Here is a 25640-nt window from a genome sequence, read left to right as displayed (position 1 = left end):
GGAGGGCGAGGTCACTCCACTCAAATAAACGGTCAGTTGTTGGTGGTTAATAAATTAATTTTTAAAGAAAGTTCACTTTCTTTGGGATGGAAGCAAGGCCCTCCACCCCTCCCAAAGGCACCTCTCCGTGAAGGTGAGGGGATGGCCCCAGAGGCCCCGGCTTCCCCAGGCTGCTGCAGCAAACATGTTTACCCTCAGTCCCTGCTGGGGTCTGGGAGCTGCGGGCACAGGGCTTCCCTTCAACATGGCGGCCTGTCTGCCATATTCAGCAAAGGCTTAGACTATCCGGTTTGGAGAACAGCCCATTCCTCACACAATTACCACAGAACAACAAAGGCCAGTGCGGACATGGAAACCAGGCCCACCAATGAAAACCCAGCTCTTGGAACCTTATGCCCGAAATGGGTCAGAGCATTGACCCCACCCCTTCTAGACCTTCCTGCTTTTCCTCTTGAACCCCGTGAAATCGGACTGGAAGGGGCTCGTGATAGTCCCAAGTTTCATTTGCTGTCATGTTAGCATCCATTTTTTAAACTATGACACTGAAGGGTAAAATGGAAACAGGGCTGAAGGGAGACAGTCGACACCCATGCCACGAACACCATGGTTTCTAGAACACCAATCACCCAGCGTTCCGAGGACGTCTCCAATCTCCTGTTGCCTGTCCAGCTTCTTAACCCCACACGGAATCAGATCCCCAGCTTCTCGCCAGCCTTCATTTCGTCACAAATACCTTCCCACTTGCATTCACCTTCAGTTACGCAGCCACACTGTCTCCAAGGACGCAGCTCACCCGCCCTGGCTCATCCCCGGATCCAGGGCCTGCCTCTCCCACCCAGGTTTGCGGAGACGGGGTCTGGCCTGAGGGGGTTCTGCACGTGGCCTCTGGGATTCTTCCCGTTTCCCTCCTCCCTCCTCACAACGCCCCTTCCCGACGGAAGCAGGAAGAGCAGGCCTCCTTTTTTTCTGTGGCTGGTTACCCCCTTTCTTTGCTCTGGATGGTTCATCTTTGACATTTGTCCCTCTAGGCAATTCTGGCCACTCTGGGGTTCCACAGTTCAAGGCAGACGAGAGACCCACTGATCACCGCGCTGCTCGGACCGTCCCAGGGAGTTAAAGGGCCCCTGAGTAAGTCCTTCTCTGTCTTCCCGGCACACCACGAGGACAATTCTAGGCGCCACTTGGATAACGATGTTCCACATCCGTCCTCACTGAATGGTCCGTCACGTCTGTCCTAACAGTGCTGCCCACAGGAGGGACCCGAGGGGACGGTCAGGAGGAGGGTCTTGTCCCGGATGGAGCCAGGCCAGTGAGGTGGACCTGCTCTGTCCAGACCAGGGCTTCTTTTTTTTGTGGGACCCTCGCCGGTGGCAGGGGATCGAACCGGCGCTGCAGAGGCTGCGGGCAGCCTGGCAGCCCAGCGCTCAACCGCTGCGCCACCAGGGGAGGCCCCAGACCAGGGCTTCTTAACTGGTCGGTGCCAGGACTCAAAGCCCCGCTCGGAAGACAATTTCAAATGCATAAAACACGACAGACGAGATTCCAGATAAATCCCCTGTATTGCGAACCAGCTGCCCGAGTATCGCAGCCGGCGGTGACGAACACGTGCCGCTTTCTTAACTTGTTAAGTAACGAGACCCAGGTTGTTTAACGACTCCTGAACTCGGAGTGCAGAGGCGGCCACAAATCAGGCGCTGGCACACCTGCCACACCCAGAAGGTGGTGTGAAGATCTGTGCTGCCCTGTCAGCAAAACCACGAGGGGTCGTCAGGTGACTTGTTGTCCACAACCTGACAGCAGAGGAAAAGCTGATCCTCAACTACGGGGACTAAAGCAGCAAACCCCCGCCCCCGCCAGCCTTACCATGTCTCAGATGCCCTGAGTTCTAGCCTCGGGACTCTGGGTTAAGAAGCCCAGTCGAGGGCCTCCCCAGTGGTGCAGCGGTTAGGCGCTGGGTTGCGAAGCTGCCCGCAGCCTCTGCAGCACCGGTTCGATCCCCGGCTGCTCCCCGGCCACCGGCGAGGGTCCCACATGGCGCGCAGACCTCTCCTGCCGCCCGCTGCTCCCCTCAGCAGTGCACTTGGGTCCTTCTGCCTGCTCTGCTCCCCGCTCTGGCTCTGGTGAATTCTCTCACCCTCCCGCGCTTCTGACTGTGCCCAGTGCTTGTATAAATAAATAAAAATGTCAAATAAATAAATAAAAAAAAAGAAGCCCAGTCGAGGGGCCTCCCCAGTGACACTGTCACCCCTGCACCCTGAGTTCGATCCCCGGTCAGGGTGCTGACCCACATGGTGCAGGCGACCTCTCCTGTCTCCCCGCTGCTCCCCTCAGCAGTGGATTTCAGTAGATCCCCCTGTTCTGCTCCCCACTCTGTCTCTGGTGAATCCTCTCACCCCCGCACTTTTGCCTAGACCCCAGTTCTTCTACACAAAAATAAACTGAAAAAAAAAAAAAAAAAAGCCCAGGTCGAGCCAAGACCTGTGTTTCTGGAAGGTGAAGCCAAGAGCATGTGAGGGGATCCCTTGGACGGCTTCCCTGACTCCCCGCCAGCATCCAGCATTCTCTGCTCAGGACAGGGGACCCGCTGAAAGGACAGGGGCCTCGAGGTGAATCACCATTGGGGGGCGATGCTGCATGTCTGGGGGAGCGGCCCCCACTGGCTAACTCTGGTGCTGCCGTCTTGGCAGGTGGGGGCAAGGCCCTGGAGACCCCTGGGAAAGCACCGTGTGGTCTCACCCCGTTTCTGCCCACCTGGAGGACATACCTTGGAGCAGGTGGTGGTGGAGGGGCTGGTGGGCGGCCAGCACGGCCGTCATCTCGTCGTGGTCGGAAGGATGGATGTACTCGTAGATGCTGTTGCCCGTGAGCTCCACCTGCCGCGGGACGGGAAGGAGGGGAGAGTCAGATGCTCCCCAGAACTGTCAGGGGCGGGCGGGTGGGGTAAGGTGGTCACGGTGTCCAGGACAGAGCTTTGGTCTCTGATTACAACCCACACTCCCAACTGTCCACGGCCCGAGAGCTGGGGCTGCAGCCAAAAGCTGAGTCCTGGGCAGGGAGAACAGGAAAGTGAGGCAGAAAAGGAGGTGGGTGACACCACGGGCCTGTCCTCGCCCTTCGCCTGCTGCCTGAGGGGACCGGCTGGGAGCCCGGCCACGGTGTCTGGAGTGTGGTCCCTGGAGGGCCTCGTGCAGGCGAGGTTGAGCGGCCCGGGTGTCGCTGATGCCTGCTGCCCCCAAGCCCTCCAGCAAAGGCCCTGCCTCCGCCAGCTCTGAGCATTGCCAGGCCTTTTTCATACCACCAGAAACATATCTCCAGCCTTCCCGGTCCAGGATGACCTCTGGCCTGATGGCTCCCACCCGTGGGTGTGGCTGGGTGACCCAGCGACCCGAGCGAGGCCTTGGGTCCATTCCAGAGACCACATGGCACTGGGGTTGCTACCCTGACACTCAGACCCACCCACTTCCAGACACACCCTGGCAGGCCGGGAGGACACCCTGGCAGGCCGGGAGGCCTCATCCACGCTGGCAGGGTCAGGATGCAGGAAGCCTCAGGAAAGCACCACCACTGTGATCTTCACCGAGGCCCCTGGGACTCCATCCCTAACCTTGGGGGCTTTTCAATTTTTCTCCCAAACACAGTGCCGTGAGAGAGACGAGAACATTCCCTGATACAGCTGAAGATGGATAGTGGCACAGAATGTTCCAGAAACTACCGCCATCAGAGCAGGCTATGAGCAGTGGCGGGTGGATCCAATTTCAGAGATCAATCGCACAACAAGGAGTGAGTCAGCACCCAGTACTGATTGCGGGGTGGGGGTGGGGGTGCGCCCTGGATGGACTGCCAGTTAGCTGGCAGCAGCCCCAAAACCCAGCGTGGGAAGAAACTCTAAGTGGGTTTAGAAACTGCCCTCAGGGACAAAGAGCTTTGGGCAGGTAGAAATCGTCTCGGTCCTGCCCCAAAGGAAAAGGGCCAGCAAAGAGCGCAGAGAGTGCCCTGTCCGCAATCACCCCTGGTTATTTTAAGTGCCTTGCGCCAGTGTTTGCTTGGTTGGCAACCTGGTTTCGATCAGAGCAAGACAGCATGATCTCCTGTAAAGGGGCAGCCCTGCCAGTGCCACCTCAGGCAGCAGGTAGTTTAATGGAGAGGTTGTCCTGGGAGCAGCCGCTCCAAATTAGCATCAGCCACCAGCTCGGAGGACCAGGGGCGGGGAGGGTGAAGGGATTGATCGCATCCTCCAGCCAGTGCTTCCCACTTATTAGACGTGTGAGTTGCCTTTTTGTTCAGAACAAATTATGTTTCTGGCCAGCTAAGTAATCTTGTGCCTAAAAGGACTTCCACAGTTCTATTTTCTGCATTATTCATGGAGCATTTCTTTCCAGTATTATGCAAACAGAGAATCCTGGTATAGAAACCTTCCCTCCCATCTGCTTTACACCCCAAACCCCAGTCTTCACTAATGACCCAAATGGATGTTGACTTATGTAAAAAGCTGTGAAATGACTTCATTCACAAAAAGGAGGAAAGACAAAACATTCTTCTTTCAAGTCATTCCTATTAATCCTCAAAAAGTTTAAATCAACCAGCAACATATCAGTCAGACATTGGGGGGACAGGAAAAGCTCTTCTCCCAGAGGGCAGCGACACAGATGTCTGTGAAGCTATGTGGGATGGAAAGCCACAGAGCTACCAACAAGGAACTTAAAAAAAAAAAATTGACTGGCCTCCCTGGTGGCACAAAGGGTTAAGCACCGCACTATGAAGCAATCTGCAGCCTCTGCAGCATGAGGGAGCAACCCATATAGTGCAGCAGACCTCTCCCGTCTCGCCCGCTGCTCCCCTCAGCAGTGTATGTCATCAGTCTGCCTGTTCTGCTCCCCACTCTGTCTCTGGTGAATCCTCTCACCCTCACCACATCTGGCCTGTACCCCAGTTCTTGTATAAATAAATAAATAAATAAATAAATAAATATTTGGGGAAAAAATAATTAATTCACAATTTCAGTCGCTTATTTTTAAAATGAAAGAAAAAAAAGAATCTGCGTGTTTGTGTGTATTGGCCTCTCATTTCTTCCTGACCCACATTTTAAAGAAAAAATGATATTTCTGATTTGCTTCAAGTTCTTTTTCAGAAAAAAGTGACTAACATCTCTTCAGTGAAACATCTTCGGCTACTTGCAAAAAGACTTGCATCCATGCTTAGGGCATCAATTCGAGTTTTAATCCCCAAGCAGCTTTATTTGTTTTCAAAGTTTCCGTTGTCATGCCTCGCGCTTGGAGAATGACAGAATGAAGGCCCGTGGATTGAAAGACTTAATTTTCTGAACACCGGGGTCAATTATAAAACTCTCAGGCTGTCTAGGAGGTAAAACAATCTTCAAATAACGGAAATGTTTTCAAAGAACAAACTTGGAATGATAAAACAGTGCTGACCTTGACTCAAAATTATGGTTCACGTGGTGCTCTTGAATTCACATTATCTATTCGTGCTTTTGAAAGCTGAAAGAAATCTGACTACCTCACCTAACACACACACACACACACACACACACACACACACACCCTCTCTCTATGAAACTCCCCAGGTCTCAAACATCAATCTTATTGAAACAGACCCTCAGTGTAGTATTTTAGTATTTGTAAAACCCTGCTAACTACAAAATGAATGGCTTTCCTACTAAGAGCTTTTTTATGTTTTGCTGAATAGCTTTTCTTCCTGCCAGGGCACCACCTATGATAAATGCAGCACCAAATGGACATATTCTGGATTGGAAGGAAAAACCCACCCTCCACTCTGAAATGCAAGCTCTGCTCTTTTGGACGTTCTGCTGACCAAGGCAAATTGAGCATTTTACAGCAGGATGACTTGGGCTTCAGGGCTCAAGTTATATCCAGAAACATAAAGCACTGTCCTTTTTCTTTCAAAGCGAAAGGATTAGATCTTGACCACAAACAACACCAAGGTTATTTTTTTTATGGTTGTGCTTCCAGGCAAAATCTCCGTTAGGTATTTTTCTTTATGTGTCTCCCACGTGGCTATTTCATATATGCTACATTTACTTGAAAATGTATATTTGCCACCTAGTATAATATCACAGAAACTTTGGTAAATAAATAAAAGCAGCAAGGGCAGGGAAAAGTGTTTCCAGAAATGCACAGCACGTCCAGAACGCGATCTCCCTCCTTCCAATGAAAGTAAGTGAATTACATTAGGGGGGAAAAAAAAATCCCATGGAACTAAACCATTAATAAAGTTGTCATCCTACCTCACCAAAATAGATATAAACTGTCGCTGTGAATTGTTAAGTATCGTACATGTGTGCACACACTCAAAGAATTTTCCAGCCAGAATCTTGCCTCTATTTCCCACGATCAGGCCCGTGGGCTGAGGAGACGGCTTCCCTTCTGCGGCTGTTGCTACCGTTTTTTGGTACCTACGTCTGAGAGTGGGAGTCACTAATTTAAACGCAAAAATAAATGAATAAACTCTACCCTATGGGGCCTCCCCTGGTGGCACAGGCGGTTGAGCGCCGCACTGTGAAGCTGTCCACAGTCTCTGCAGCGCTGGTTCCATCCCGGCGGGCCAGGGAGATGCCCGCGTGGGGCGGCAGACCCGCTGCTCCCCTTGGCAGTGTGTTTCGGTCCTTCTGCCTGTTCTGCTCTCGGCTCTGTCTCTGGTGGATTTTCTCCCCCTCCCGCGCATCTGGCCTGTACCCCGGTTCTTGAATAAATAAATAAATCTTTAAAAAAATAAATAAATACACTCTACCCTATGAAGTAGATTTCTTCCTTCGAGAAGAAAACTTAATAAAAGGCTTTGAGTTAAGATGGGCTTTTAACACCTAAAATTATTTTCATATTCTCTCAAATGGATAATCAAATAGTTATTTAGACAACTCAGATTTTTAAAAAATGAAACGCCACCATGCTGTGAATTTCCACACGATTATGGCAAACCTAGAGGCTTCTGTTCCCTAGAAATAGCTAACACAGAGTTTAACCCTGACAATGTGAAAAAACGTCGCTGCTTATGAGATAATGTCATCGAGCGTAATTGAAAGTTCCTGGAGCACAGAAGGGCACTGAGGAAACATTAGCAATTACACCTATCATTATTCATCAAAAACAAAAACAAAAACCAAAGCCCTATTTAAAAGGTGATTCCAGCCACCCAGTACATTTTTATCAACGTGTTTTTATCTCTGTCATTTAGAAACAACTTTAAGCCCATTTTAGTAAAGTTTTCACATTTGATATATTTGCCTGGATTTTTACTGCTAATAAAAATAATCTAAAGGGTGCAAAAAATTTTTAAAGAGAAGTTGGATATTTGACATCCTACTTAATACTCAATTTTACTATTTAGCTAAAGAATACAGAAAAAAAAAATATACACTGCGATGTCTGCCTAGATCCCCTTCAGACAGGTTCATCATGAACAGGAGGCAGATTTGAGGGGAAGGTTGGTTGCAGCTTATTTAAACTGTTCACCACGGGACACCCAGCCCCACCCAGGGCTCACGTCTGCACTAACATGTTTGTGTAGCTGGAGTCTGGGCCGAGACAGTCCCACCGAGAGATGGAAGAAAAAAATCAACTGCTGTATCAGACAGTTTGACTTATCTTTCTAAAGAGGGACGCTTCTGGCAACATATAAAAGTATCTGGACACATTTCTTGGAAAATAGTACAATTTCCTTCCCTTTCAAAATGATGACACAAAGTTTTATTTCTGCATTATGACCAAAAGCAAATATAATTTTAATTGTGCTCCTGCTTCGATTTCCTTTTGTGGAGTTAACTGTGAATGAGAGGCAGATCTGTCAACTATCCAAAATTTCGGCTGTTCCTGATCAGTGTGCTCATAAATAACCCATTTTATTTCCCACACAAAAAGAAAAAAAGAGTGGGAGAGAGAGGGCGTTAGACCGAGAGCCTGACAGCCTGGTGGGATGCACTGGAGTGTTCTGCTGTGTGCTATGCCCTTAGGATGTGCCAGGATGTCCCAAATGACGGGCAGCCCTAATATGTGCCCATCACAGAACACTCTCTGCAGCAGCTTTTGTGCTGTTTGAAGTTCTAGAGAAACTGCAATGATGCTGGGTCTCGTGTAGCTCCCTAGATTCATACATCACGCGAAACAGGAACCCTGATGTGTCTTACTAAAACCTGAAAGAGCAGTAGAACAGGCACTATTTTTCTATTTAAGAACTAGTTCAGGGAGATTAAGCACCTGCCTGAACAATGAAAACCACATGACTGACTGTATTTCCCTTTTTGCTGTGACTGCTAGGGAGCTCAGCTACAAATTTAGTATTTGGTAACAGTGACTTTGTTCATTTTAAAATATGGTTTCCAGTCATTTTTAAAGTATGTAAAATGCTGTGTCTTGTTTGTGACATTATTACAAGAGTAATCAAAGGCTTCATACGTTTTGATCAAAATCCAATCAAGGTCAATCAGCCACAGACAAGTCAGGAGGGGGCCTTGAGGAATTCTGAATGGGGCCCAGTGGAAATTCAGAGCATAATAAATAACCTTGGGAAATACTTTTTAAGTAAATTTCATGTTCCCAACAAAATTTCATTCTACGAGTACCAGATGCCCTGAGGCACAGGGGTAGAGGAATCAGGCCTTAGTCCATCTTATCTGAGATCTGGCTTCATACAAGAAGAGGACAGGGATGGGGGAAAGAAAGCATCAAGCAAATGAATGTGAGATTCACTTTAAATAACTCTGCATAAAACCCACAGAGGCGCATTAGCCCACAGGGACGAGGCAGCCACAGCTACGGAGGTGTTCTCCGGGAGAGGCTTGGAGCAAAGGGGGCAAGTCAAACAACTGCATTGTCAGAAAAGGAAAGAAAGACACCAGATGCAATTTTCCAAATGGGTAATTTTGTTTTCCAGTGAGCGAACCCAGCCGTATTAATCGCATGTTTTATTTTGGCTTAACCACCCGGGGAGCTGCGGATGGGATTATTCATGAGCCTCCAGGGAGCTTTTTCCTGAATCTAATTAATTCTAGTGTGTCTTCAGTTGTGATGAAGAAAAGCACTCGGATAGTTCAGGATGTAAAGAAACATTTAGTCTTTCGATGTATTAAAAATGTGACTTTCAGACCTGATCCGCGCTTGTTAAATCAGAAATGGGACGGACAACCCGGAGCAAGACCCACCCCGGGGGGTCCGGCTAGCAGGCAAATTCCCCAGCCAACCTCGGCCTGACTGAGTGCCCCCCTCTCCTGCAGGACATGAACCCCTCCTTAGAAGCTAGTTCCAGAAAAATCGCTAATATGTAAACGTTCTCAAAACTCAGAACGTTGCTGTTCAAAACAGTAGTAAACTGAGTTTTATGAGTTTCTATCACAAGCATATAAAATGCTTTACTGAAACGACCACTGGACTGGAAAAACTCAGGAAAAATTACCCCGAATGCCGTGTGAACGCTCATAAATCTACCGCCCCTTCTTTTCTCTCCCCAAAGCACATTCTGAACAAAATGCGCCTTCTCCCTCGGCTCGGCCCTGGCTTCGCTGCTGCGCGGGCCGCGCCCGGCCGCTGAGGGCGGGCTGAAGGGAGTCCAGGCTAGGGCGGAACCGTGGCAGGGGCTGGCTGCTGCAGGGATCCCCTGGGTGTGAACCCCGCGGAAAAAAAGAAAGTAAAAAAAAAAAAAGTGCAATGTAATGCGGAGAGGGAAAACCCAGGGGCAGCGGCGGAGAGGAAGATGTCGCGGTCTGGCTCTGTTTTCAAGGTTTTCCAGAAGCGCCACACTTACCGTCGGGGCTGCGGGGCACAGCAGGCGGTACCTACCTGGGACAAGCCCAGATGCACAGACGCTGTTTCCGATATATACATGATCTTGCCGTCAGATGCTACCACAAACACAAATCCATCCAAAGTCTGTAGAAGGAAAAGTGTCCGGGTTAGATATGAGAGTTGCCCATCAGAGTTCAGTGGACTGGCCGCACTGCCTGAGTGTGTAAAAAATATTATTGTTCATGGGGAATCTTGAAAGGGAGAACTGGCTTAGTCCCCCGGGCCAGCCTCACAAATGCTTTTAAAGCACATGAAAAGCAATTTTACACCCACGTTGCAAAAATCACGCACAACATTTGAGAATTCCTATCATGCTCCACTTCGACGTAGCAGCTTCATTGTTTGGTGTTATTTTAGCACTTAGCACAAATCCTGAGTTCTACGGTTCTTAGGGGAAAATCTCCCGCTCTACAGACCATTTTATGTCATCCCTGGCGCTCATTTATCCCGCTAGGACATCAGCTTTATATGCCACCATTTTCTAGTTACCCCTAAGTGCCGTTTGAATAATAAATTCCAAACACAGCCACTCCCCAGAAAATAAAACAAAATACCCATTTATTTCAGCAAACTTTCTCTACAGGATTAATTGTTCAGGATTTGCAAGAAATCAAATACTCTGCAGAGTTCAAGAAGAAAACGGATCACTTTCTGAAAAAGTTAAAACTGCCGAAAGGCTATTCTGCTGTTCTTACATTGGATAGCCTTCAAAAAGTAAAGTCAAATTGAAAGCAATAGATGGGACAGATAAAGAGGCAGTGATCCTATTTATGTGTGGCAAGGATAAAAAGACGACCTTATTTCTGGAAAAGGAAACCGCACGTGACCTGGCCATTCATATTTTAGATCCAGAACCAAAGAAAGGCAATAAAGTCGGTGAAAAGAGGCAGACAGTCCACAATGCTGCCCCCATAAAAAATATTCCAAATTAATTTCTGGCCACAAATTCTATTTTTACAGCATGTAATTGAAACCAGATCACCTTTGGTTTTTCTGAAATCCTCCCCTTCTTTGGGGGAAGGGGATGAAAAAGCGTGCAGTAGAAGTCTGCAGGCTGCCCTCGCTTTCTGCTCTCTCAAAACAGTTTCCCTGCAAACATTCTTTGCCCACGGAGTGGACTGATCCTTACCTTTCCTCGCGCGGAAGGGGAATCGACATCTCGATTTTAAGCCTCCAGTTCACAATTCTAACTCAACTACAAAAGAGTGTCCCAGCTCAACCTCTCAGTTTCAAAAATAAAAAACAATAACGCAATGTCTAAAGTGATAAGCAGTTTTAGGACCTTTTGCATTCTTGCGTCTCTCCAAAGTCGCTACAGAGATATATGTAATGAAACAGTTAGCAGCTGACCGTTTTACTCCATGGGAGTAAAAGAGAATGACCATATAATGGATCCCACAAGCTGCCAGCAGTAGCCTAAATAGATGATATTCTTAACGATGCTTTCACAGCTTCAAATCGCCTAATCGGTGTACTTGTGTATTAGGAACGTGCAGTGGGGAGCCCTGGGGAGGCAGCGCTCCCTGCCAGGTTTTCACTGGAGTTTCCTGGCACTTAATTGTCCCTGGTATTCGTGTCACTTACAGGGCACAGGGGAACCAAACATGCAAAATCCCGGCTCAGAGGGTGCTGGGGAAGGACTCGGAGAGCGCGATTACCCGGCACTGCCACACTGTTCATTTTGAAATGCAGTAAAATTTTCAACTATCCCTGCGATCCCCTCTTCCCCGGCGCCTGCACTTTTACAAAAAGTCACAGTAGGGCATTTGGGGCAAATGAGTTTTGAAAGTATCTGCTCTTTCAAAATCGGAGGTCCTGGCTGACTCGCGGACCAAGTCTCTGCGTCCTGCCGCCAACTTTTTTTTTTCTTTTAAAAGAAAACACAAACTAGAAGAAGGAAATGCAAACTAGTTCCCAGTAGGCATGTTTTGATGGCAGTGACAAATGACAGGAGGGGGAAATGAATCGGGTCGTTGATGAGGCTCTGTGAAGGGCATTGAAGGACTGAAAGGCCTTGCCCGACACTGTGCCAGGTGCCCAGAGCCAGCGCCAGAAGTGGCCAGTTGTGCACACAGGTTCCCAGGCCTGCGACCCCACCGTGTGGAGGAAACCCAAGGTCAGCCCCGGTTTAGCAACTTCAGCCTGGGGACGCTAAGCGTCTGACCGCAAACCAAGCAGGGCCTCCTGGGTGACACAGGTGACTCCAGTGCCACACCACGTCCTGACCTGGATCCCTCAAGAACTGGACCACTAGGTTCAACCCGGCTCCGGCTCCACCACTTGCTGTGTGACCTCAGGCGAAACTGCTCAGCCTCTCTGTATCTCAACTTCCTTCTCTGAAAAATGAAGTTGGATGTAGAACCCACTGTGGGTGAGCAGTCAAGCAAGAGACACTGAGGTTTAGAACAGAATCTGGCCCACACTACATGCTCCATAAACGCTAACTTCACGTCCTATTATGGATACTGCCGTTCGCTGCAAACCCATCCACACACACAATGAGCAAATGCTTCAGCGATGGCCCCTCTGGCTCAGAGTGTCCTGGCCATTACTTGTCTGCCCAGCGGCGGCACAGTGTGGGCACAGGGTGACCTTGCAATAAAAGTTTGCTGAGTGAGGAAAGGTTGGAAAAGACTTAGCCACACCAGGGGCCCTCTCCCCGAGTCTTTAGGGCTGTCCAGGTCAGAGCCTGCGCTATGGGAAATGCTGCGGGTGGGTAGGGCCAGCCTAAGGTTGCATTTGAGCTGAGTCCACACCTGGGTCTCTGCCCTCCAAGGCGAGCAGGAGGGAGCCACTGGCCAGGGGAGTGACCTCTGCAGCTTGGGGGCAGATTACGCACATCAGGGGCAGCCCTTGGGGAGAAGAACTCCCAGCTGGGGCATGGGGTGCAAGTAAGGCCCCTCTGTGGTGCTGGCCAGGGCTGCTGGCAATGGCAACATCCCTCCCTCTGGGGCGGTGGCTCTACCTGCAGCAAATGCGATCCCAGTTCCTTGGCAACACTGTCCAGGGGTCCCGTGCGACTCGGCTGTCCCCACGCGTCTCCTAAACCTGGACGGAGAAATAAAGCAAACCAGTAAGTGGCAGCGCCCTGCAGAGGCCAGGCTGCCAGCCGGGCCTGCAGAAATCCGCACCTGGCATCCCAACTGTCCCCTGGACCGCGTGCCCCCTGCTGCCTCCCTGTTCCCGCAGGCAGGCTGCCAGCAGCACCTTCCCCAGCGCTCTTTTGCCCTCAATTGAAAAGAAAAGGACCAGAGAAGAAGAAATTGGTGCGGAGGCCTCGGGCCCAGGTGCCCCAGCACGCCGAGTGGTCAGGCTCACCCTTCCCGCAACTGGAAAAGGCCATTTTATTTGAAACGCCTCCAAGGGATCCAATCTACTTTGGAATCAGTGATCACCCTAGCCAGGGGGGAGCTTTTATTTCTCCGGGCCTTCTTCCCTCTCCTGGGCATTTAACTGGGGATTCCCCAAGGACAGAGAGGTCCAGAGCAAAGCTTTTCTGCATAATGTAATAAATAACAAGAAAGATCTCTTTCAACCTCAAGGAATCCCTCAGACTCCCCACCCATCAAAAAAGGAGCCCTTCCAGGCCCAGATCTCCAGCCCGGGAAGGATTTGCCCGGAACCTGGGCAGAGCAAACCACAAACACCCCGGGGACCAGAGGCAGCACGAAGGAGGGAGGCGAAAGTCACAAACCTACTGCACAGCATTTGGAAGGCGTCTGTTGGCACAAAATTGGGGTCCCCCAACCCCTTCCTTTCTTAACTGGTTCCCCAAGGCCTCCTGCTCCTCCCCACCACCTCCCAGGACTCCAGCCCTCGGAAGGCGCCCCAGGGGAAAGTGGCTCCTGCACAACCGAAGCCCCTTCCCTGCGCCCAGGGCTCAGCTGCTGGGGGCTCGGAGAGTCCAGGCTTTGCTCTGCGCACCCAAAGGAGCTGGATGCCGGGAGAGGTGGCCCCGCTAAGCTAAGCACCATCTGGGAGGACCCCCAACTATTCCCCCTGAGGGCCTAACGCAGACCTCCTGTTACGGACGTGGTCCCCACGCGTGGTGCCAAAGGCGGCTGCCGGCTCAGGCTGCGCCCTGGTCTCCAACTCCACCCCAGGCTCCCGACCCACTGGCGCCCCGTACCCGGTCTCCAACTCCACCCCAGGCTCCCGACCCACTGGCGCCCCGCACCCGTACCCTCATCCGCAGCCTCTGAGGCTGGGCGCCTGCGGGGGGGGGGGGGGGTGGGGGGGGGCACCAGGCCAGGCCAACACCCAGCGTGCCAGGAGCGCAACCCGCGGCGGGAGTCGGACGCCGGGGCGGGAAGTGCCCAGCCACCGGGAAACCGGCGCTCTGGACCGCCAGGCCTGCAGGCGGCAGCGAGTGGGCAGTGCAGAGGGTCTTCCGGCCCTCTGGGTGCCCAGGACGACAGCACGACTTCTCAGACTTGGGCTCAGGGGCGGGAAAAGGGTCCCGGGTGCCAGAGAGCGCCCCAGCCCAGCCGGGCGCACCTCCGGTCCAGGGAGCCTGCGGAGCCCCAGCCCCAAACCGTTCTGAGCTGAAAAAAAGGAGTGACCTTTCATTTCTCTCCCTGGGCTCTAAGAATAAGGGGCTTATCCTGATCAACCCACAGGAAATAGCTAATGTCCACCTGTTTCCCCCAAATGTGAGGGAAGCCCCTTAGCGCCAGAGCGGAGAGACGTCTTTAACCCCAGGTCATCAGGCCGCCTCACCCCGCCCGCCCCGAGGAGGAGGGCAGCAGGAAGGGCCTGCTGAGCCCCACCAAGCCCGCACCCCGCGGCTGCGTCAGCATTTCCCCTTCAGCCGGAAATGGAAAGGCCCGAAAAGTAAAAGCCGCAGGGCGTGAGAGAGCCCGCAAGGACCCGGGAACTCTGATCTGCAAAACGGACAAGTGCACCCCGCAGCTGTCCTGGATGCTGCTCTCCGTTTGGGCCACCCTGGCCTGCTCCCTGCAGAAGCCAGGGTGGTTCCCCAGCTGGCTTCTGGCAGGGTCGAGGCTTCGGGGAAAACCTGCGCTTTGGGGAAAGACCGCCCCGACCCAACCTCTGTGCCCAACTCTTTCGGAACAGAAGGCCGGGGGCTCGAGCAAAGGCACCCCTTGCAACTGCAACCACCGAAGTTACCTGGCCGCGCCTCCCGCACGGAGGCCGTGCCGCTCTCACTCCTGGCTCGCCCGACACTGCGACTTTAGGGCTTTGCGGGAGATTTAGTCCAAAAGCCCCTTCGGGACCTTGGAGGTGGATGGCGAGGAGGCTCCCCCAAGCGTCCCTGCCCCCATGCCACCTCGCCCCGGGCCGCGGGGCTGCCAGCTCTTCCATTAGAAACCGCTGTGGGCGAGACCTTGTCATCTGGCCCATAAAAATCCACTTTGGGTGGAATGCAGGACTAACAAGGTAAGGCTTGCGGGGAACATAAGCCGCCGCGGTACCGGATGGCCATGTGGACGCTGAAGTGAGGCGCTGGGCATGTGGCCCTCATCTGCACCTAACAAAGGGTTTTAGTTGGTAGGAAAATGAGGGGAGGTGTGTAAGGAAAGGCTGGGTAAGCTCCAAGCTTATGGGCCTTGGTGGTCCTCTGGCCGTGAGCGCAGGTAGCAGCCTGGGGGCTCTAGTCTGCCCTGTGGCTTCCTGGCCACACCCAGGATTTGGGGTCCCACTTGCTCTTCAAGTGTCAGCCATAGAACCCCCTGGGGCTTCCTGCTACTAGGAACTCAGGTGGCCAGGTCATGAGGGGTGGGAGCAGATAGTGCCTGGGGCAGAAAGGGACCCCAAGTCCATGCACCCCAATTTTCTCCTCTGCTTCTGAGGATTTGTGGACACCTACTGCTCGGTAATCACACTCCAGGGGCTGTTGTGTTTAAACCCGCCAGGACCTCTCGCCACAGAAGTCATCGAAATTGGTTTCTCCTCTCTGGGTATCAGTTAGTCAGTCAACAAACAGCTCTTGAGCACCTGCTGTGCCAAGGTCTGGGAGTCGGGGGAGGGAGCCCTGTCTTTCAGAGCAGGTCATGGACCATAACAAGGGACCACAGACACAAGATTCTCCAGCCAGGGGAGACGGTAGAGGGTTCTGTGCTGTAAGGGAACCACCAGTTAGCACCTAAGAGGTGGTTGGGGTTCCTCTGGACCCAGGAGCAGACTCGCTGCTCACCCAGAATAAAAGAGTCCAGACTTCAGAAAAACACCCAGGATGGGCCCTGGTTCTTACACTTCCCTTTGGCCAATCTTGGCTGTCTTGGATGACAAAAAGACTCCCCGCAGGAGCTAATAACAAGGGACCTTCTGCCCCGCTGTGAACCCCACGGAAAACTGGGTCTGGGATTAGGAGAACTCTAGGCCCCAGCCCTGCAGACTGGCAGCAGCTCCCCTCTTCCGGACGCCGAAGACGCCAGCGAGACGTGCCGGCTCATCTCCAGCAAGTGCCCCGACGGCTCGCCTTCACTTCTCACCTCTGCAGTGGAGCTGCTGGGGATTAGCCCAGCGAAACTCGCCCGCGGGCCTGGGAGCCCAGGCTCTCCCCTTCTGGCCCAGCCTCCTCGCGGGCTCTTCCCTCCCTTGCTTCCACCGCCCCTCCCCCCACGGCTGCTCCCCCTGGGGGGAGGGTGTATATTGGGGAGCTTGGAGTCCTGGGGCTTCTGAGGACACAAGGTCACACTCTCACGGCAAACCACCCTGGAGTCAGAAGGAGGTGGGGGGAGGGGAAGCACCCCTGCGCGGCCCACCTCCCCCCTGCTCGCCCTCTCTGCCGCTGGAGGCTCCCGCGCCCATCACCCCATGATGAAGTTACAACCCCGGATTCTGAGCCCCACTGGCCTGCGGGGAGGGCGGCCCCCGCGTCTTTCTGGGCTCCGGGGCGCTACCAGCCAGGTGAGGTTGTGGTAGGGACACGTTGGGGGGCTGGGGGCTGCTCGCCCCCTAAACTACCTCCACCCTCCAGCCCTGGACCCCAGACCCCGTCACCGTCAAGGTTCTGTGCTCCTCTGCGTGTCACTGGGGCCTCCATGTGCTCTATCCCCCCCCCCCTTCCTGAAAACCAGCCCCTGAGCCCTTTTCTAAACCAGTGTCACTGGGTATTGGGGACGCAGTTTGAAGAGGGGAGTAGGGAGGGACGCCCCAAGAAGGTCTCCCTCCACCTGACTGATCAACCTGACTGGCCAGCGCGGGAGGGAGGGGCACTTGCAGCCAGATCCAGCAGGCGTCTGCCAGTGTCCCCCCCCCCCCCCCCCCCCCCCCCCGCATCCAGACCACTGGCAGAACCCTGAACTCCCTCCCCCTCCCAAGGCCTAATCTTTAAACCCTGAACCAAGGGAGGGGGCGCCCCTTGTCATCAGCCTCCCCAGGAAGAGAGGCTGCCTTTAGGCTCTCCAGGCTGTAGGAGTGGGGCCTGGGGTGGAGGGGGCTGAAGCCGGGGTGCTCTCCACCTCCAGTTCCTTTCCTCCAGCCTCCTGGGGCCCCATCACTTGATTCCCTTCACCACCATCGGTTTCTGCTCCCTGAGTGTGAGCTTTCCCTTCTGGACCAGTGTGTAGTCTGGAGGGCTTCCGGGAGGCGGTGGAGAGAGGGTGGTAAAGGCACATTATTCTAAATAGAAGTCAAAATTTTAAAAATCTACATTCCTTCAGGGGGCAGCAGAGAAAGGCCTGGGCTCTGGGACCCCTACTCCACTTTAGGGTGTGCGTGTCCTCACCAAACCCTCTAACCCAAGGGGTTTGTGTTTGGGGGGAAGGGCTGTCTGAATCTGAACCCAGGCTAATCCTAACACTGGAATAATTCCGGCCTCCAAGCCCCCTTCTGAGTGAGAGTGACATTATTGCTTCTTTTAAGTAAAAGGTGGTGATGAACGCCACAGACCAATCCTGTGCTGGGTCCTCAGCACCAGACCTGGCCTAATGAGGACCGGCGTGGGCCGCCGGATGGTGGAACCGCCCTGAGGGTCCTTCCCAGCAAGGCCGGCCACTCTGCAATGCAGTTGGCTGACCACGGCCCAGAGCTCGCCTGAGCTGCCCAGCCCGTCCTCCCAGCCACCGGACGGAAGAGCCAGCGCGCTGATTTTTCACCTCCAAAGCCAGCCTTGCCCCCTGCTCTCGTCCCTGCCCCATCGACCTCCCGCTTATTAGTTTCCCTGTGAAGAGGGGAGGAAATGGGGAATAACCCAAACCTGAACACAGCTGGGGGAGCAAGCCCCACAAGGCAGGCCGCTGTGGGGGCCCCATCCCGCAGGGGAGCACTCCAAGGAGGGGGGAGGAAGAGCGGGTTCCTTCTGCACCTGCACAGGCTGGTGCCCCACACAGGGACCCCCTACAATGGACTTACTAATGGGTCCATATTACAGACAAGGAGACTGAGCTCCTGCGGGGCAGCTTTACGGTGCAGAGCCTTTACGCTGCTGTAAAAATTGCCAGCACCCCCAGGCCTGGGACTAGCCCTGGCAGGGACCTCTTCCGAGCTCTCGGGATGAAAGGAGCAGAGGCCAGGGCCTGACCTGTGCTGGGGGACAGGCAGTCCAGGGGCCTGGGCCCTTGACGCGGGCCTTGGGGAGGCCTCCCCTCGCTGGCCTCCAAGTCTTCAGGTGTGCAGCAACCGTCTGCGGATTCCTGCAGTTCCGTGGGGCTGCGCTCTTTACTCCCAGAGTCCTAACTTGGCTTCTAGCTCCTTCTTTACCCAGGAATCCTGCTTGCTCTGGGCTACCGAACAGCGAGGCCGCACTTGGCACATGAGCTCTGCTCAGCATTGTTCTGTTTGCAGCCAGGAGCTGGAAGAGGTCAGGAACTCAGGCTGCAGCCAAGGGCAGCCTTGGCCCTAAAGCCCCCCGACGCCTGGACTGACTCCGTCGGCCCTGAAGCCCCACCCAATCCCAAGCCACATCCCGGGCTCAGACCCACACACCCGAGAGCAGAGCAGAGCAATTCGGTGTTGCTTCCAACCCCACCGACCTGAAGCTACTCAGGCCAGCAAATGTTTTGCATAACTAAGGGCTTTTTAAATGCATCTTCCCCTCAGCTCCGGGCTGTGGACTGCCTGGGGTAGCTGTGATTGAGGGGGGCTGAGTGGCTGCCCATATCTGCGGGGGTTGGGGTACCTCTGAGCTCCGGGAAGAATTTGGAGGCTGCCAGAAACTCCTCCAGGCTAATGCCTCTGCTCCCCGCTCCAGCTCTGTGGAAGAGCTGTGGACCAGACCACCGCCTCCGCTCCGCGGGAGCCCCAGGTTCAGGGCCATTTTCAAAAATGTAGGAACAAACCGCTTCCCTGCAACACCTCCTGAGTTGCAGCCCGCTGGAACCTCCCAGAAGACATTCGGGCCACCCCTCTTGCAGGCCACCACCCAACAAAGCAGAGCTCCCCGTCGTGTTCAAGACCCAGGCCCCCAGGCAGTCCACTCTTTGCAAAGAGCTCAGAGCCGAGCAATTCTGGGTCCAAATGCATGGAAACTCACTCCCCAGAGTGAGAACGCACAAGCCCAGCTTAACCACGGCCGAGGCCAACTTCCGGATTTCTAGCAGGCTTTCCTGGAAATCCCCCCAACGACAAAGGCTTCTAATTATGCTCTTTCTCCAGACCTTCCTTTCCAACTTACTTGAAATCATCAGTAACAAGTCATTTCATCTCTGATCATTTCTTCCTAGGTTTTTATTTCCAATCAGGGCAGGGAGGGTGGGAGAAGCGGCCCGGGGCTGGTCCCCGTTCTATCCTGGCTTTGTAGCAGGCGGACTGAAGCCCAGCAACCCGGGATGCCGGCTCGCGCCGCTCCATCCGGGTGGCACGGAGAGCCGCCCTTCAAAGCTTAATTCGCTTTCAATTTCACCGAAACAAATCCTCTAGAGAGAAATCCTCTCTACTCCGGAGGAGGGATCGCTTTTGGGGGGACAAATAGCCGCCACAGGGCGAAGATATCCCTGTAGAAAGGGCTGGAAGGGGGGCAGGTTCCTTGGTCAATCCCAAATGGACAGAAAGGCAAAGAACTTGCGCTGGGCTTGCTCAGACTAGCGAGTGCCCCGTCAGGGAGGAGAAGGCCGCACTGCCTGGCTGGGAGGCAGCGGGAGGCCAGGCCACTGCTTCCGGCTGCTGGCTCGTGGGTCTGGGGCCTGGCTCCCCTACTAGCTGCGCTGCAGAGCCTGACCCGACAGGATCTCCGAGCTCCACCACCGAGGGAGCGTTTAATGGTCCAGACACATGACAGGCAACAGACTTGGAGCCTCCAATGCAAAAGTCTGTTTTGGGACTTACTGTTTTGGGTCACCCCCGGCTGCAGACACCCTGCCACCCAGGGCACCTGCCCCCAGCACTGCAGCCACACTCCAGCGCCCCAGGATGGCTGTCTCCCGACTCCCACGCCAGCTTATGGGGATCCGAGGCATAAACTTGAGTGGTGTCTCTACCAGGCGTTCTTAGGGCCCCCTTCCTGGCACAGAGCAACACAGCCAAGTCTCAGACTCTCCCCCACTGGCCGTGGCAACTCCAGCCGGGGACAGACGCAGGGTGAAGAGGGCTTCAGAGGCAGGGGACACACACGCCGCGACAAAGTGACGCAGGGCCTCCTGCAGTCTGCTGCTCAGAGCTGCGGCCCGGCGGAGGCCACAGCCAGCGACAGGCTGCGTGCTGGCTGGCACGGGCGCCTGCCTAATGTGCCACCGCTTCTGCTGCACCTGTAGGTCCTGGGGGCCCTCGCTCAACAGGGCACCTGCCCCTGGGGGTTATCACTCCAGCCCCAAAGGCCTGCCTGCAGTGTGCAAACTGATCATCACCCTCTCTCCCTCTCTCCCTTGCGGGGGCGCTCGGCTCTCCTGCCCCCACCCCCTGCACCGCAGAGCCCAAGGCGGGGAGCAGAAAAGAGGTGCCCGAGAGGCCGAGGCCTGGATCACCCTCCGAGCTGCTCGGCTGCGGGGCCTGCACGGCCTGGGCCTCATGAGTAATTCACTCCCCGCCGGGAGCAGCGAGCACCTTCCACCCGTGCGTGTGTGTGTGTGTGCGTGTGTGTGAGTGTGTGTGTGAGTGTGTGTGTGTGTGTGTGTGCGCGCGCGCGCGCGCTCCACGCTTCCCTTCTGGAAAAAAGAGGTAAGAGTGTCGCCCGGGCCGCCGAGCCCCGCCGCGCCCAGCGGCAGCCGAAGCCCGGCGCGGCCCTCGCGGGACCCCCGGGCACGGACCCGAGGAGGCGGCCCCGGCCGCCCCGCTCCCCGCCCGGGCCTCACCTTCGGGGAAGACGGCGCGCATCTTCAGGTAGCTCGTGGTGAGCCGGATGATGGACGCCTTGTCCAGCTGCGAGGTGATGGCCGAGGGCAGCGGGAGCAGCTTGGCCAGCTCGTAAAACTCGCCATTTTCCTTCTCCCTCCTGGTCTTGGCCGCATTCTTGGATTTCTCCTTCATCGCGCCTCGGCTGCGGGCATATTACCCCGGCGCGTCCTGGCCCGGGCGCCCGCTCGGGCAGCGGCGCGGAGGGGCGCGGGCGCCGGGGCCAGGCGGGGCGCGGGCAGGTGCCGGGCCGGCCCGGGCGCCGAGGGCCTCCCCCGCGGGGTCCCCGAGCTCGGCCGGGCGCCGGCTGCGCGGCCCGGGCGGTGCGCGGCTCGGGTCCCTCCGCCTCGGCGCCGCGGCCGCGCCGCTCAGTCCGTGGCCGAGCGCGGCTGCCCGCGGGCGCGGGGCCCCTCCGGGCGGGGGGGCTGCGAGGACCGCGGCGGCCGCGGAGCCATGGGGCGCGCGGGCGCGGAGGTGGCGCGGGGCCGGGCCGGGCGCTCCTGCCTCCGGCGGCTCCGGTGCCGCGGCCCGCGCTCTGTGCCGAGGCGCCGCCGCTCCGCGCTCCACGTGCGCCCGCGCCGCGTTTGTTTATGGCGGACCCGCCTTCGGGCGGAGCGCCGGCCGCGCGGAGGGAGGGGCGGGCGGGGGGCGGGGGCCGGACTCCCCTGCGGACCCCGCGGCCGGGCGCTGGGCGCGCCGCCGCCTCCGGGGACTCGGGCCGGAGCCCCGCGCGCTCCCGGGGGAAGGCGCGGTGAGTGTCCGCGGCGCGGGGCGCGGGGCGGCGGGGAGGGGGTGCCAAGGCCCCTCCGCGACGCCCCCACTTTCCCGCGGGCGAGGCCCGCCGGCCCTGCGCGCTCGGGCGGGCGCGGAACCCCCGGGGCCCGCGGAGCTCCCGCGCCCTCTCTCGCTCCTCTGCGCGGGTCCGGGGGCGCGAGGGGCTGGGGGGCCGAGGGGCCGAGGCCCCCCGCGTCCTGGGGACGGCGCGCGCGGCTCGGAGGTGACCCTCTGCCCGTCCCGCCTCTGGACGCCGCAGTGAAGGGCGCGCGGCGCGGCCCGGGGGGGGGTGTGGGGTGCGGGGGGGGTGCGGGGGCCGCCGGGACGCGCGGGTCCCCCGGGGTGGGGGGGCGGGGAGCTGCAGCCCGACCCCGCGCAGCGGAGTTCGGGAGAGTCGCGGCCGTGGCGGGCGGGTCTGGGCGAGGTCGCCACGCCGGGGGCGCGGGCGCGCTTTGGTGGAGGCCGAGGTGGCGCGGCCTGAGGTCGGCGGAACAGGGGGGCGCGGCTGGAGACGGGTCTCGGGGTGCCCCGCAGCCTTCCCTCGGGGTCTCGCCCAGCCGCAAAAAATCCCCGTCTCCGCCGGGCGCCTGCAGCCCGGGGGGCGGCGTCCTGTTCGCGACCGGCGGTGGCACAAGCCGGCTCCCTTCGGCCGCGCCGCAGGCGCGTGGGCCGGGGGGACCGCAGTTGCCCCGCGCCGGGGTCAGGGGCGGCCACAGAGAACGCGGGGCGCCGGGTCCGGGGGGCCCTCGGGCGCGCGCCGCAAGTCCCAGGGCCGCGGGGCCTAACCTAGAGGTCGGGGGAGGGTCCAGGGAGCCCCCGGGGCGGTCGAGCCTTAGAATCTCGGTCCTGACGGCACTGGAGGCCCCCCCGGCGCGGGAGGGGGCGACAGCTGTGCTCGCTCGCGGCGGGGCAGGCCCCGGGCCCGCACCCCTCTTGCCCCGGGCCCCGCGCGCAGCCGGCGCTCCCGCCCTTTTCCGGGGCCCCTTCGAGGGTCAGAAGTTCGAGGGCGTCGGGGGCGTCGGGGCTCCCTCGGTGGGCGGAGCAGCGCGCCCAGAGCCCCGCTCGGCCCCGCCAGCCCAGGCGTCCCGCCGACCCGGGGCCACGGCTTTGGCTCCAAGAGCTGGGGGTTCCGGGGTCACCAAGCCGCGCGGGCTCAGGAGCTGGTGGGGCCCCACCCTCGCCGGCCCTTTCCTCGGGGTTTCAGACCCAGCAGCGCTCCCCTGCCCGCAGCAGCGCGCACTGCACACCCCGCCGCGCCGCGCCCTCCCGCGCGGGGAGCCTGCGGGGCGCGGGGCGCGGGGCCGCCGCCCGTGGGGAGCCCGCGCCGGGCGGAGCCGGCCGTTGTTTCGGGGCTTCCCAGCGCCGAGGCTCCGGGGGGAAGGGGCCTGCCCGCGGCGCCCCGCCGCAGCCTGTGCGGCCCGCCCTGGAGGGAGCCCGGGCACCTCCCGGCTTCGGCGGGATTTAACGCTTCCCTCGCCCGCGTGGTTTCCGAGTCTCAATTATGGGCCCGGGAGAATTCTCCCGGGCTTGAGGGGGATTACGCAGATCGCAGGAACATGGCTAAGTGGGAGCGGGAGAAGCCCGACAAGCAACCAGAACAGAAACTTTCCTCAAACCAAATTTCCCGGATTTTACGGGAACAGGAAATGGAGAGCTCGCGCCCTGGCGCTCGTGGCAGCCGCTGCGCTCGGCGATCGGGAGACAGAATCGAGCTGAGTTTGACAGGCAGCGTGGGGGAGTGTTTGAAGGCTCGCAGGAGTGTGGGTGCGGGGTGCTTTCCTGTGTAAAGCCTGCCGTTCCCCCTCCGCAGACCCTCCCCCCCCATTCATGGACCGCACAGGCGCGCGCGCGCGCGCACAGCGATGGGCCAGGGCTGTCTCGCTGCACCCCTAAGTACTCGGGGGCTGCGGCCAGACCCTCCAGGTTGCGCGGGTGGGAAGAGCAGGGCCGTCTGTGTGGCGCGCGCGGGGTACCCAGCCTGGCTGGGACCATCGCAGGGACTCCCTGCCTGAGCGAGAACCTGGGGTCCGGGGCCCAGACACCTAGGCCAGCACCCACTAAACACGCTCTTAGGACTGATCTGGAGTTTCGCTGGTGCCTGGGGTCGGGGCACCTGCTGCTGCCCCTCGCGCCCAGCGTGGGGAGTGGCTCCTGGTCTGTGCTTTGGGCCTAAACCCCAGCGCCTCGCCCAGAGCCTCAAGACCAGCTTTGCGCGCCCCAGGGCCCTAGACCCAGTGAATGACCCCCACAGCCTTGTATCCAGCTCCCCCCCACTCCCACCCCCTCCACCCTGTGGCCCAGAAGAGTCTGGAAAGGAAGCCGGGGTGGAAGAGACTCTGGGAGAAGTGGTTGGAGCTTGGAGACCGCGGGCTTCCGACCGGTGCGGGCTGCGTCCAGCTCCAGTCGGTCCTGGGCCAGTGCTCGGTGGCAAACGGAGGCGCAGGGCCGCGCCGGCACCTACCCCCCACCTCTGAGAAATTTTCCACTGGGATACTGATCTGGAAGAAATTGAGGCTCGGGAGGAAGGGGGCGGGCCCACATCTGCCCGGATTTTCCGCTTCAGAAGCCCCCGCAACTGTTCTTGCCCCGGCCGCGCCGGGCGCCTACCTGAGGCCGGCCCGGCGGCAGCGGCGCGCGCGCGCGGGATCCGGCGGGGGTGGCAGATGCCCCCCAGCTCTGGCCTTGGATGCGGTTTCGAACCTCTGGAGGGTGTTGTAAGAACTTCAGCCCCTGGCGCGAGGAGGCCCTAGAAAATCCAGGACTGCGCGGATTCAAAACTTCGCTGTACAAGTCTTTGTGCGCGCGGGCAATTATCAGCGCCGTGGCTGGGGCCGGAGACTCTTGCTCCAGCAAACTTATAAAGTGTTTCCTGGCCGGGAGACGCTTTTAGTCTGAGTTGTCCGGGAAAACACCTCGAACTTCCCCTCCCTTCCTTGGGTACTGTCGGGGAGAGGTCACCCACTTTTCTTCATCCCCCCAGGGAGGAGAGAGGACAGAGCGCGCTTGCCTGCCGCCTCTCTCCCCCGAGGGAGGGCTCGTTTCTTTTTGTTTTATGTTTAATAAATTATTTCGCCAGAGGGACGCTGGTGGAGGAAGTATCTGCTTTCGGGCTGGCTGGTGTCTGAGGAGCTGGTTCCCCCGCAGGCCGGGGCAGGCCTGCCTCCCCGCACAGGACGCGGGACCCCCAAGCTCCAGTGTCCTGCCCTCGGCTGGTGCCCCCCCCCCGACTCCAGGAGCCTTTGGCAAGAGATGGAGGTGCCCCCCAACCCCAGGCCTGCTGGAAGGGCCTGCGCGGCCTCCTGGAAACACGGCTCTCTCCGTTCGGAAAAGCACCCGCGGGCCTCCGAGGAGACGGGGTTGCCCAGCACAGCTCAGGCCCCCGGCATTGGGATCCCCAGAGCTGACCAAGGCTCCAAGGGATGGAGCAGAGGGTGGCCCCTCCCCACGCATTTAGGGGAATGAGAATAGTTAGGGCCCCTGGGAATGAACTATAGCGGTTAGCAAGGCTCCCGAGCCACCCCAGGGAACAGACAGAAACACCCGAAGCCGCTCTTGGTTTGGGCAACCGGCGGCCACATTTCTCCCAATTTTGCCGAGGTGGGGAGAGGGTCGCCTCTCCTCTGCCTGCTCCTTCCCAGTCTCCAGCCCCTGCTGCTTTCACCCCTGTCCTGAGAAGGTGCTCAGGGACCCCGGGGAACCCCTCCCAAAGCACACGGGCATCCGCGGGCCTGGGTGGGGGGAGAGGATCCCGCCGGGGCGCACGGAGCACTCGGCGCGCGGACCCGTGCTCAGGAACCAGCCGGGCACCCCAGAGCGGGGAGC

General features: G+C 57.5%; 1 protein-coding gene across 2 annotated transcripts in view; it reads right to left on the bottom strand.

Annotated features, from left to right (window-relative positions):
- SIM2 (SIM bHLH transcription factor 2) overlaps positions 1–21179 on the bottom strand; it is a gene marked incomplete at both ends in the record, with an annotated part of 42322 nt that extends 21143 nt beyond the window's left edge. For both annotated transcript variants that reach the window (XM_084232056.1, XM_084232057.1), the window contains 4 exons: positions 2765–2873; positions 9807–9896; positions 12778–12860; positions 21005–21179. In XM_084232056.1, the coding sequence (XP_084088182.1) occupies positions 2765–2873; positions 9807–9896; positions 12778–12860; positions 21005–21179 (457 nt within the window). The remainder of the gene's footprint in view (positions 1–2764; positions 2874–9806; positions 9897–12777; positions 12861–21004) is intronic.
- Between the last annotated feature and the right edge of the window lie 4461 nt (positions 21180–25640).

Source organism: Talpa europaea, assembly GCF_964194135.1.
Source record: "Talpa europaea genome assembly, chromosome: 4".
Lineage (NCBI taxonomy): Eukaryota > Metazoa > Chordata > Mammalia > Eulipotyphla > Talpidae > Talpa > Talpa europaea.
The sequence above is the reverse complement of the archived record's forward strand: the minus strand, read 5'-3'. Positions and strand labels throughout refer to the sequence as shown.